The sequence below is a fragment of the Periophthalmus magnuspinnatus genome, chromosome 18 (genome assembly GCF_009829125.3).
Source record: "Periophthalmus magnuspinnatus isolate fPerMag1 chromosome 18, fPerMag1.2.pri, whole genome shotgun sequence".
NCBI classification, from domain to species: domain Eukaryota; kingdom Metazoa; phylum Chordata; class Actinopteri; order Gobiiformes; family Gobiidae; genus Periophthalmus; species Periophthalmus magnuspinnatus.
Window position 1 is genome coordinate 25,438,468 of NC_047143.1, and position 12,245 is coordinate 25,450,712.

At 45.6% G+C, this 12,245-nt stretch overlaps 1 protein-coding gene across 1 annotated transcript in view; it reads right to left on the reverse strand.

Annotated features, from left to right (window-relative positions):
* The window catches only part of LOC117385935 (pyruvate carboxylase, mitochondrial-like), a 683,990-nt gene that overhangs the window by 24,395 nt on the left and 647,350 nt on the right, over positions 1 to 12,245 (reverse strand). Inside the window, exons 23-24 of the mRNA XM_033983216.2 lie at positions 5,333 to 5,507; positions 5,185 to 5,258 (exon numbers count right to left, since the gene is read on the reverse strand). Coding sequence (XP_033839107.1) covers positions 5,185 to 5,258; positions 5,333 to 5,507 — 249 coding nt within the window. The remainder of the gene's footprint in view (positions 1 to 5,184; positions 5,259 to 5,332; positions 5,508 to 12,245) is intronic.

Here is a 12,245-nt window from a genome sequence, read left to right on the forward strand (position 1 = left end):
GGGATTCGAACCACCAAACTTACAAACTACATTTAATTTCACAACAGAAACCGACGTGTGAACCTGTTTTATCTACAAACCGAGGCTCAAACCTGTTTTCAAATGGTTCAAAACGAGAGTGGGAGTCTGTTTACCCGCTGGATTTACGCGTCATCTGAATAAAAAGTTGTTGCTAACTTCTCCGACGACGCCCAAACCTCTCCCTCGTGTCGTCTGCTCTGCTCGCGGTGTCGGTTCAACGTTAATCGGCGTAAAAATCCATAAAAATGAGAAACAAAAAGATCCGGTTCTTTTTAAAAAAATGAGATCCGGAACCAAGAGTGAACCTCGCTGCTACACGCCGCACGTTTCACGGTTCCTCCTCTTCTCCGCGGGGTCCGAGCGTCGCTAAACGTCTCGACACAAACCGCTCCTTTTTGAAAATAAATCCCATTATTACTCCAAATGAAAAATCCAAACGAAAGCATCTCCTCATTATTTCTCGTTCTCAAACTTCGCCGAAAGTGAAACGCCGCTCAAGCTAGCCTCAATAAACTTTTAATACAAATGAAAGAGCGGCGCCACAGGGCTCCAGACTTAACGATTTGAGCTGGACGCCACGGCGAGCTCAGATTTTGGGGTTGTGAGGAGGAAAAGGGATCTGAAGAGAATCGGTCGGGCCCACCAATTCTCTCAAGGACAATGTTTAATCGGAACGAAATTTTAGGCTTGTTAGGAGACGTGGGCGGGACTAATCCGATGCCCTACGGCTGGTTTCTGCCTGTCAATCAACTGCAAAGGGAGAATCTGATTGGTCAGCGCTAATTTCAAGTGAATGTGAGAGCAGTTCTGAAGGTGTAACGCAAAAAAAACAACACCAAACTTGATTGAACAGTGCCGTTTTCTGTCCTCACGTCTCTTTTTTTGTTTATGAAACGTTTGGCAGGATTATAGCCTTAACGTTATGATTTTATTGACATATTTAGTGCAGTTTAATGACGGTTCTGCTCATTTCTAACCAAAAAGAGCCACTTGAGCAACGTCGTCCAACTCTCTGCCTCTACAAATGTGTCGTCTTCACAAACAGACCTGGAGTTGCGTTTTGTTTCATTCACACATGTTTGAGTAACACTTTATTTTCCACTTTGTCTGTGTAATCCCTCAGTCGTCCAGGTCTGATCCTTACCCAAACACGAAGTTTAAATCTGTCAACTGGACAAATTGTTGTAGGATTGAAGACGTTTTGCTGCTCGTCCACGCCGCTTCTTCAGTTCCGGTCAGATTACTGCTGGACTGTCTTCATTTTCAGCCTTAACGACCCTATTCAACCTTTAATGGCCTTTGTTTGCTTTGGGTCCTTTTTGTTTGCTTTGGGTCTGAGGATGGAATCAAAGATCAGTGAGCGATTATGTCTCGAGCCTCCATTCGTGTTTAAGGTGTCTTTGTTTGTCCCTAACTTCACTCCAACAACGATTTGTCCAGTTTGTTCCACCTTGTGATGTCATGAAGTGGTAGTTTTCACGTTAACAGCTCCTTTTACCTTTAGTTCAGAGGAGGTTTAACAGTTTGAGAGAAGAACTCAGCCTAAATGTTCAGGGTTTGTGTGTTAAACGTGGAAATGAAGCAAAACACAACTCCAGGTCTGTTTGTGACGAAGAAACATTATAACATAACAAAACAGCGTAATTTGAGTCTTTTAACTGCCGCGAACCAGGACGTAGCGCTGTTAGCATGCTAGCTATTGCTCGCGGAGTGAAAGTTGTGAAAAGCGCTTTTATACTTATCACTCTGAATAATTAAAATGCAAGAAAAGTGTGAGGAAAGTGAGGTTTATTATGAACTCACGTCTGTTTTTCATGTTTTTAAGACAACGTTAAAAGAAGGTTCAGCGTTTTACGGACGTCAGCGTTTCATTTCATCCAACTCTCCACCTCTCCACCTTCAGTCGCATCGCAGAGACCCAAGTCCAAACGAGTCGTCGCTAATAGACTCACAGATTAAACAAAGCGAGCACCTCCAGCTCTGAAAAGTGCCTTTGTATTTTCCCGTGGTCAATACAACTCTGGCCGGCGCTGCTCTCCGCTCCCTGATTGGCTGACGATAACAAACCAGGAAAAGAATGGGCCAGCTAATATAAAAATCAATTAACAAGGGAGCGGAGTCATTTTCCCGCGCTCAAATGAAAGGGTGATTAAACGCCACTGTCATTTAAATGTGTGTTAGGCCCAAACAGGTAGAATATTGAATAAAAGACAAATATGTGGAGAGGGCAAATAGCTCATAATGAACGCTGGAGTGTGTGATAATGAGAGACATGTGGACAGAACAGTGATCAAACGAAGAGACGTTTTAACATGAGGCAGATGGAACTTGGATAGATTTTTATACGTTGCCATCAAAGGTTATAGTTAGAATTATCGCGCTGGTAAAAGATTGACTGATGGATTATGAGGTAATTATGAACTCGTAAAGAGAAAGATGCAAAGCCGTTTCTCTGCGTTAGTGATTACAAAACAAGATCGTTTAGAACCCGATATATTTTACAAGCGTGTTAAGCTAACATGCTAACATACGCGGACATCGACACAGACGCTCCCTGACCTGCGTAGTGCTGCAAACAATCACGCAATATCACATAAATACTCTGTAAAACGAGCCACAAACTTAGCACATTTGCCAGAGGAAGGGCATCCGGCATTAGGGTTTTCAAAATGATAAAAAATCTAATGTTAATAGATGCTAAAGCTAGTATTATATAGTATAATTCAAGCCACAAAATAAGATACCGTAAATTTCAGACTATAGAGCGTACCTGAATGTAAGACGCAGGTTTTTAATGTTGTAACATGAGATATTTACACAGAAAAAGGGTACACCTGTTTGTTGTTTTTTTTTTTAAAGTTTTAATTAAAGACACGCTTTTTTTGAAACTGTGTCTGAAAATCAGCACCAACACAACATCAACACAGGATGAACACACCTGCATGCTCTTTAAATTGACTAAGTTCTTCCCGTTGCCGCCTCCAACGTCGCACCATCGGTTCACTGAAGCTAAACTTCCGTGCAGTGGCTCTATTTCCTTCTTTGATGCAGTGGCTCTATTTCCTTCTTTGATGCAGTGGCTCTATTTCCTTCTGTCATGCAGTGGCTCTATTTCCTTCTTCCTTGCAGTGGCTCTATTTCTTTCTTTGATGCAGTGGCTCTATTTCCTTCTTTGATGCAATGGCTCCATTTCCTTCTTTCCTGCAGTGGCTCTATTTCCTTCTTTCGTGCAGTGGCTCTATTTCCTTCTTTGATGCAGTGGCTCTATTTCCTTCTTTGATGCAGTGGTTCTATTTCCTTCTTTGATGCAGTGGCTCTATTTCCTTCTTTGATGCAGTGGCTCTATTTCCTTCTTTAATGCAGTGGCTCTATTTCCTTCTTTCATGCAGTGGCTCTATTTCCTTCTTCTGTGCAGTGGCTCTATTTCCTTCTTTGATGCAGTGGCTCTATTTCCTTCTTCTGTGCAGTGGCTCTATTTCCTTCTTCCGTGCAGTGGCTCTATTTCCCTCTTTGATGCAGTGGCTCTATTTCCTTATTTCGTGCAGTGGCTCTATTTCCTTCTTTCGTGCAGTGGCTCTATTTCCTTCTTTGATGCAGTGGCTCTATTTCCTTCTTTGATGCAGTGGCTCTATTTCCTTCGTTCGTGCAGTGGCTCTATTTCCTTCTTTGATGCAGTGGCTCTATTTCCTTCTTTCATGCAGTGGCTCTATTTCCTTCTTTCATGCAGTGGCTCTATTTCCTTCTTCCGTGCAGTGGGTCTATTTCCTTCTTTCATGCAGTGGCTCTATTTCCTTCTCTGATGGACAGATCCTTTGCTTTTATCATAAACATTGCATCACTTGTATTTCTTCGTGTGTTTTCCATGATGAGGCTGTAAAATGCAGTTCAAAATCGAAACTGGTGTATTTTTCAGCGTGTAATTTTTCCCCTCGTCCGTCTCACTTTTGCGTTTACTGCTACAGAGCGCCCCCCGGTGGCCGTTAGCCTGTAAAAGTCTATAAATTAGCTGCACCGTTGTATAAGAGTGTGAAAAAAGAAGCGGCTTATAGTCTGAAATTTACGATAAATGGAAAAACTTGCCAAAGGAAGGGCAAGAACGACTGTTTTTATAATCACTGTGGTATCGGAATCGAGTCTATCCCTTTGTATCGATATCGAGTTGGAAGTTTCAGTATCGTGACAACACTGTCCAGTATAAACGACACATTTTCAAATCATTATTCAAATCACTTTCAGAGCTATTTACAATATACAGATTTTTTCCTGCCAAAGTTTAAAATGACTTTGACAATATTTTGAAGTGGGCCTTTTAATAATCGCCGTTTGTGCCAGAAAGCAAACGAGCCAATTTTGGAGAATCATTTTGTTCCTTCTCCAAGAATATTTCAAATGTGATTTCATGCACTGCAAAGCTATTCATCAGACACCATCATATCCATCACACTTTGGCGAGTCCATCCCAAAACATCTTTATCTCCCTTTTTACACAAACAAAAGCAGCGGGTCGCATTTTGCCACTGTCAGTCTGGAACATCACAGGGCAAAATTAATCCTGCAGAAGGTTTGGTCCAGTGTCCGGGGGGAAAAACTGACTGAAATGCGGCGTGCGCCCTCCCAGATACAAAGTTAATATCTGCAGCCCCCTCACTGCGTTATCAGCACTCCACTGCAGCAGCCGGACCCCATCAAAGACCACCAGCCCCTCACCGGCCCCTCACCAGCCCCTCGCGCAGAGTGGACTCCAGAACACAATCGCTCCACTGCACCAGCGAGAACCTGCGATCACTGAAGGAACCAACTACATCTCACATCAGGTTTGAACTTTGAGAGAGTTTAAACGAGAGAGAAATGTGAGAAAATGTTAACGCCTGTGTGAGAAAAGTGTACAAAGTGTGTGGTGAGGGGTTTTACAGCCAAAAAACATAGAAGAATCGTAAAAAATAAAGCTGATTCTTCGCGGGTTATTTTTAGAACGTAGTCCCGGCGATAAACGAGGGACCACTGTATTAGCAGACTGTGTAGTAAATGAACACTCGACAGGGTTTTTCAGTCTAAAAAGGTATTTAACTGCAAGAAAAAGCTAATTTTAAATGTTGTGATCCTCCAAGATTGCTGCGGGATATGACAACGAAGAGACTGTACACTACATGCTAAAAGACCTACCTCAAACTCCTCGGCGATTTTGGGTCCATCCAGGAAGAGTCTGGTGTTGAGGCAGTCCACGGGGCCAAACACGGCTGCACAGACACAGTTTAGCTTCAGTTAGCACTTTTAACAACAGCGAAAAAGAAGTATTCAGCGCAGTACTCACAGGTGAACTCCTTGTACTCCTGGAACACTTTGGGGTACATGGCAGCGGACATGACATCCTCAGGTGTGATGTCGTCACCGTGCGCCGTTCTAAGCCCCTCCTCCAGAGCCTTGAAGTCCAAGGCGGGCAGAGAGGCGCCGGGACGACCCTCGATACGCGGCAGAGACTTCAGCACCTGGAGACAGCGGCGAGACGTTATGAGAATCAAAAACACGAGGATTACGGTGAGTTTACTCTGATTTTATCTGAAGAGGATTTATGAAGTTTTCCATCTGTGTGTTTGTATTTCAGACCCAGACTCTTCAAGTTTTACGGTGAGACTCCATGACTAAGATGTAAAAAGTAGTAGGAGTAGTACTTGTAGTATTAGCAGTAGTTTGTGCTGGTAGTAGTAATAGTAGTAGTTGTAGTAGTGTAGTAGCAGAAGTAGTTGAGGTAGTAGGAGTAGCAGTAGTACTAGCAGTAATAGTTGAGGTAGCAGTGGCAGTAGTATTAGTAGTAGGAGTAGCATTAGCCTTAGCAGTAGTAGTGGTAGTAATAGTAGTAATTCTAGTAGCATTCTTAGTTGTAGTAGTACTAGTAGCAGTAGCAATAGTAGTGGCAGTAGTATTAGTAGTAGTAGCAGGAGCAGTGGCAGTAGCCGTAGCAGTAGTAATAGTAGTAGCAGTAATAGTTGAGGTAGCAGTGGCAGTAGTATTAGTTGTAGGAGTAGCAGTAGTAGTGGCAGTAGTAGTAGTAGTAATAGCGTAAGTAGTAGTAGTTGTAGTAGTATTAGCAGTGGTTGTAGTAGTAGCAGTAATAGTTGAGGTAGTGGCTGTAGCAGTAGCAGTAGTAGTAGTAGTAGTAGTTGAGATAGCAGCATTAGCATTAGTAGTAGCACTGGCAGTAGTAGTGGTAGCAGTGAAGTATTAGTACTAGTACCACCGGTGCAGTAGTTGAAGTCTTTTGAGTTCACTGTTTTGCTCTACAGAAGATTTAACCCTGAGACTCGAAAAGTTCCTCTTGTTTCTTTAAAGCAGGATGTGCACAAACTCTGAGCATAACTTCTCCTCCCTCCTCCTGTTCTCTCTCTCTCTCCTCCTCTCCACTACTTCTCCTCCCACTCTTTCCCCCTCTCCTCCCCTCCTCCTCTGTCATTTCCCCTCCTCCTCACTGTCTCTCTCCTCCCACTCTTTCCCCCTCTCTCCTCTCTTCTCTATCTCCTTGACGACCCTTCAGAGCTCAGCGTGGCTTCTGTTGTCGCTCTCCTTTTGTTGTGTTCCTTCTGGAGGAGCACAGGGGAACAAAGTGTGGAGTGTGTGTGCGTCTCACACTCTGACACTCTCCCTCACTCTCAGGTCACACTCAGGGAATCACCTCTGCAGCTACTGTTGTTATAAAAGAGTGATGTACACACGTTTAGTGATGAGAGTGAGTGCAAAAATAACACTAAAGTCACATTACTGCACTTTATTTAGCCTTAGTAAATGAGTAAAGCCAAAGTAATGAGTCAAAAGTGATTCATAATAGAAAAAATAGTTGAAGTATGATTCAGGCTCAATAAAAACATTAAAATAAACACATTCTTTCATTTTACTCTTTACCTTTACTCTTATTTTACCTCCTGCTTGTTTCCATAGAAATGTTGTTTCTTTTGAATTAAAAAAGTTATAGTTTCCTGCAGCTGATGCGCCCCCTCTACAAAGTATTTACTGTACCTAGTAAAAGTAGTAATAAAAAAGTAGTGACTATGCCCCTACGCCGCAGGTCGTACGTCAACCGCTGTCATCGTTTACGTTACATCGTTTATGTTACGTTGTTTAGCAAAAGTGATGGCTGCTGACTCCATTTTCTCGCCGCTCGGTGCATGATGGGATATAAACGGGCGTGAAGTCTGCTCGGATGTAGCCTTCGTTCGTGGTCTATCTCCATGGTAACACGGGGCACATTTGTCGGCCGTATTCGTGGGGTGCATGAAATGGGACAAGCCTTGTTGCACGCTCTATGTCTCCTCTGTCTGCGCTCTGTCTCCTCCGTCTGCGCTCTATGTCTCCTCCGTCTGCGCTCTATGTCTCCTCCGTCTGCGCTCTATGTCTCCTCCGTCTGCGCTCTGTCTCCTCCGTCTGCGCTCTATGTCTCCTCCGTCTGCGCTCTATGTCTCCTCCGTCTGCGCTCTGTCTCCTCCGTCTGCGCTCTATGTCTCCTCCGTCTGCGCTCTATGTCTCCTCCGTCTGCGCTCTATGTCTCCTCCGTCTGCGCTCTATGTCTCCTCCGTCTGCGCTCTATGTCTCCTCCGTCTGCGCTCTGTCTCCTCCGTCTGCGCTCTATGTCTCCTCCGTCTGCGCTCTGTCTCCTCCGTCTGTGCTCTATGTCTCCTCCGTCTGCGCTCTATGTCTCCTCCGTCTGCGCTCTATGTCTCCTCCGTCTGCGCTCTATGTCTCCTCCGTCTGCGCTCTATGTCTCCTCCGTCTGCGCTCTGTCTCCTCCGTCTGCGCTCTATGTCTCCTCCGTCTGCGCTCTGTCTCCTCCGTCTGCGCTCTATGTCTCCTCCGTCTGCGCTCTATGTCTCCTCCGTCTGCGCTCTATGTCTCCTCCGTCTGCGCTCTATGTCTCTTCTTTATTTGATCACGTTACTGCAGCCCTATACTCCACCCAGAGCCCTGAGGTCAGAGGTCAGCTGTGCTCAGGAGGTGACAGAGCCTTTTCCGTGACAGCGCCCAGACCACAGAACAGCGCCCTCTGCCTGTCAGATCCTCTCAGTCTTTAACAGCTTAAAACTGGACTGAAACCCACCTCCTCTCCCTGGTATTTAACACTAGTTTTACAGACGATCTTTGGTGTTTTATTGTTCTTTTCCTTTGCATCGTTTTATCTATATATTTGTTTTTTTGTGTGTCTTTTGTGAAGCTCTTTGTTCTTCTGAAGTTATTTTAAACGTATTATAGAAATAAACTTTATCACTAATTGCTTTATTAAGGCAAATTGTGTCGTTAGCGAAGTTATTATAAAGTGTTAGCAATGTCATTTTTACTTCTGTTCACACTAAGAGCACATTTTTGTATTTATTTCTTTTTTTTCATACATATTTTTGTTTATAGTTCAGCGTTTACTTTACTACACGTCAAAAGTTTGGCCATTTGTGACAGGAAGGGCATCTGATATAAAAAAAACCCAGACCAAATACTCGTCTATCATTTACTTTAAATATAAAACACAGATGAATAAAACACAAACCAAACCGTGGACGAGCTTCACAGGACGAGAGCAGAGAGACAATCACATATTAATGATAAAATGAACAGAACGGTCCCAGAGGCTGCAGACGTGTAGAGAGACGCCATTAGTCTCTCCATCCGCCTTTACCACTGTGATGCGTCCACTCTCCTCTTTTAAACGCTCTCCCCATTTCTCTTACTCTCTCTCCCCTTGTGTCCTGTCTTTTTCTATCCTCTCGCTCTCTTCTCTCCCTCGTTCTCAACCCATCTCCCATTCTCTATCCCTTTCCTCCTTTCCTCTCTCTCTCGTTCCCCCTCTCCCTCTGCTCTCCCTCCCTCCCCGTCTGTCTCATCCCCTCGCCCTCTTTCTCTCTTCTTGTCTCCCATTGCTCTCTCTCTTTCTCACCCCGCTCGCTCTTTCTCACTTGCTTTGCCCTTCGTCTTCACCTCTTCTCTCCCCCACTCCCTTTGCTCTCTCCCTCTCTATTGAACCTCTCTCCCCCTTTGCGCTCTCTGTCTGTCTCCCTCTTTCTCTTTCCCCCTCTCCCTTTGCTCTCTCTCCATCTGTCTCCCTCTCCTTTTCACCGTATATTTCCCTCTTTCTTTGCTCTTTCTCTCTCCCCCTCTCTCCTCCTCTGCCTTTGCTCTTGCGCTCTCTCTCATCCACTTTCACCCTCTCTTGCTCTTTCTCTCTCCTCCTCTGCCTTTGCTCTCTCACTCTCTCCCTCTCTCTCTCCCTCTCTCATCCCCTCTTTTTCTCTCTCCCTCCGTTCCTCTCTCTTCGTCTCTACACATGAGCTGCTGTTGTGGCATCAGCTCTCAGGGCGAACAGCCCCTTCATTTGTATGTGCGAAGAGGAGGAAGAGGAGGAGGAGCAGGAAGTGAAGAGGTGGAAGAAGAGGAGAAGGAGGAAAAAGAGGAGGAGGAAGGAGGAGAAAGAAGCAGAAGGGAAAAGAGGATGAAGAGAAGGAGGAAGAGAAGGGTGAAGAGGAGGAAGAGGGGGAATAAAGAAAAGAGTAGCAGGAAGAGGAGGAGGAAGAGGTGAAGAGGAGGAGGAAGAAGAAAAGAAGGAGAAACAGGAGGAGAAGAGGAAGCTACTCAAGAGAAGGAGGGAGAGAAGGGCAAAGAAGAGGAAGGGGGAAAGAAGAGAAGAGTAGGAGAAAGAGGTGAAGAGGAGGAGGAAAAGGAGGAGGAAGAGGGGACAGGCTGATTTACATAGTGTCCTCAGACGTGTTACACTGTGCGCTCTGATTGTTTTGAGTGAGAGACGGACGGCGAGGCCGATGGCGGCGCAGGAGACGATGGCGGCGGTGGCGGCGTTGGCATTTTAACAAATGGACAGACACAAAACAGCTTCAAGGTTAAGGTGTTTCTTCAGACGACACGTCTGTTCGAGCTCATTTTAGTTTATTTTGTCAAAAACCATAATGGAAAATAAAGTGACTGTCGTCTGTCTGGGTCTGTTCATTGTGGATTTTAATACGCTGCAACAATACCTGTAAAATTTAAAAAATATTAGGGCTGCTCTGGAATCTAAACATTCAGTATCAGCCATGAAAAAAACAACAACATACATATCAGTCGATCTCGAATTAAAGGCATAAAAAACAGTGGACACAGCAGCTCCATGATATTTAGAAGTGAATCAGATTAAAGGGTCATTGTGTAACTTTTCTGCATGGAGGAGGATCTGTAACCTGCTTGTTTCCATGGAGACTGTTGGTATGTTTAAACATCTGTAATGTGCCTCCATGGAGTTGACTGAAATACTGTAAAGTAACAACATCTCTATGAACCTCCACCAGAAAAGTTACACAGTGCAGCTTTAATCAGAGACGAAGACTTTAAATCCTTGATATATTTTTATGACTAAATCAAGTTATTTTCTGTTATTAACACGTCCTCTTCCTCCTCTTCCTCCTCCCTGCAAGTGCACGTGAGTCTCGATAACGCACACACGAGTCGCACCTCCACAGCTGCGGTCTGTGTGTGCGATACCGGCTCCTCCGGCTCCTCCGGCTCCTCCGGCTCCTCCGGCTCCTCCGGCTCCTCCATCACTAATTAAAGACTCCACAGCTGCCGCGCACGTACACGCCGCCCGTGAGCTGTGGACGCATCAGGACGACACGCGAGGCACGTCACGGCGAGCTGGAGGGTTAGCTAACGTTAGCATCTGTGCCTAATCTGCGTCAGTGTGTAACTATTACACACACGTCGACGACGCACAGGTTCAGGGGGAGACACAGGGAGGATTTTAATTTGTAGAGTTCACAAATAGACTTTATAATTCCATTTGCAAAAGCTGCGAGTTAAAATCGTGACGAAATAAGATGTGATTAAATGAGTTATTGCTTCGTTTAGTTCCGTTTAAAATAGTAAATGAAGCCAAAATAACTGGGTTGGAAGGGCATCTGAGGTAAAATAAAGGCGACACTTGACTTAGTGAGTCCATGTTATGTTCTTTATATTCAGGTTGTAGGTCCTGGGACGTTTTTCAACTCTTTTCTTTATAAAACATAGATTTGTGTGATGCGTCGCTGCTGTCAGTGTTGAGGTGAGGTGCATTTTGGGAGTTGGGCCCAAGGGAACAGAGGGGCTTTAGGGGGGAGTTAAGGGAGAGATAAGGGGGTGTTAAGGGGCTTTTGGGTGTAGGTCAGACTCAGACTCAACAATCTGCAGATCCACTGTCCATCTGCATGAAAACAGACGAGACACGGACACACGGGACAGAGGAGGGACCAGACTGGACTGGACTCAAGTCACTGAGTCAGGACTGAACCAGGACTGAACCAGGACTGGGCCACAACTGAATCAGGATGGAGCCAGGACTGGACCACGATTGGACCGGGACTGGACCAGCACTAAACTAGGACTGAACCAGGACTGAACCCGGACTGGACCAGGACTAAACCAGGACTGGACCAGGACTGAACCGGGACTAAACTAGGACTGAACTGGGACTAACCTAGGACTAAACCAGGACTAAACCAGGACTAAACCAGGACTGGACCAGGACTGAACCAGCACTGAACCGGGACTGGACCAGGACTGAACCAGGACTGGACCAGGACTGAACCAGGACTAACCTAGGACTAAACCAGGACTAAACCAGGACTAAACCAGGACTAAACCAGGACTGAACCAGGACTAAACCAGGACTGAACTAAGACTAAACCAGGACTATGTGGGTCAGTGGTTCCTTGACTCTGTATAAAAATGTGAGCGTCTCTTTGTCCAGTTCGTTCCTGTTGTGGTCGTGTTTCATTCAGACTTTGGGTGTGGTCTGTCTTTTTTTGTTTTGTAAAACATTTCAGAAGCTCCTCAGTTGAAAATAGAGCCATGTCCCCGCGATAGAGCCGTGAGGACGGAGACGCCGCACTGTCCACGTCAAAACAAAACGAATCGCCGGGCGACTCAGGGCCGACACCGTCACAGCAATAATGACAAAAAGACAAACAACTCATCACATAATCCAGACAGGATCAACGTCAGAGCGAGGGGACGAGGGGACGAGGAGACAAGAGGGGACGAGGAGACGAGGGGACGAGGAGACAAGAGGGGACGAGGAGACGAGGGGACGAGGAGACAAGAGGGGACGAGGAGACGAGGGGACGAGGAGGAGAGGGGACGAGGAGACGAGGGGACGAGGAGACAAGGAGGCGAGAGGAGGAGAGGGGACGAGGAGACAAGGGGACGAGGAGGAGAGGAGACAAGAGGGG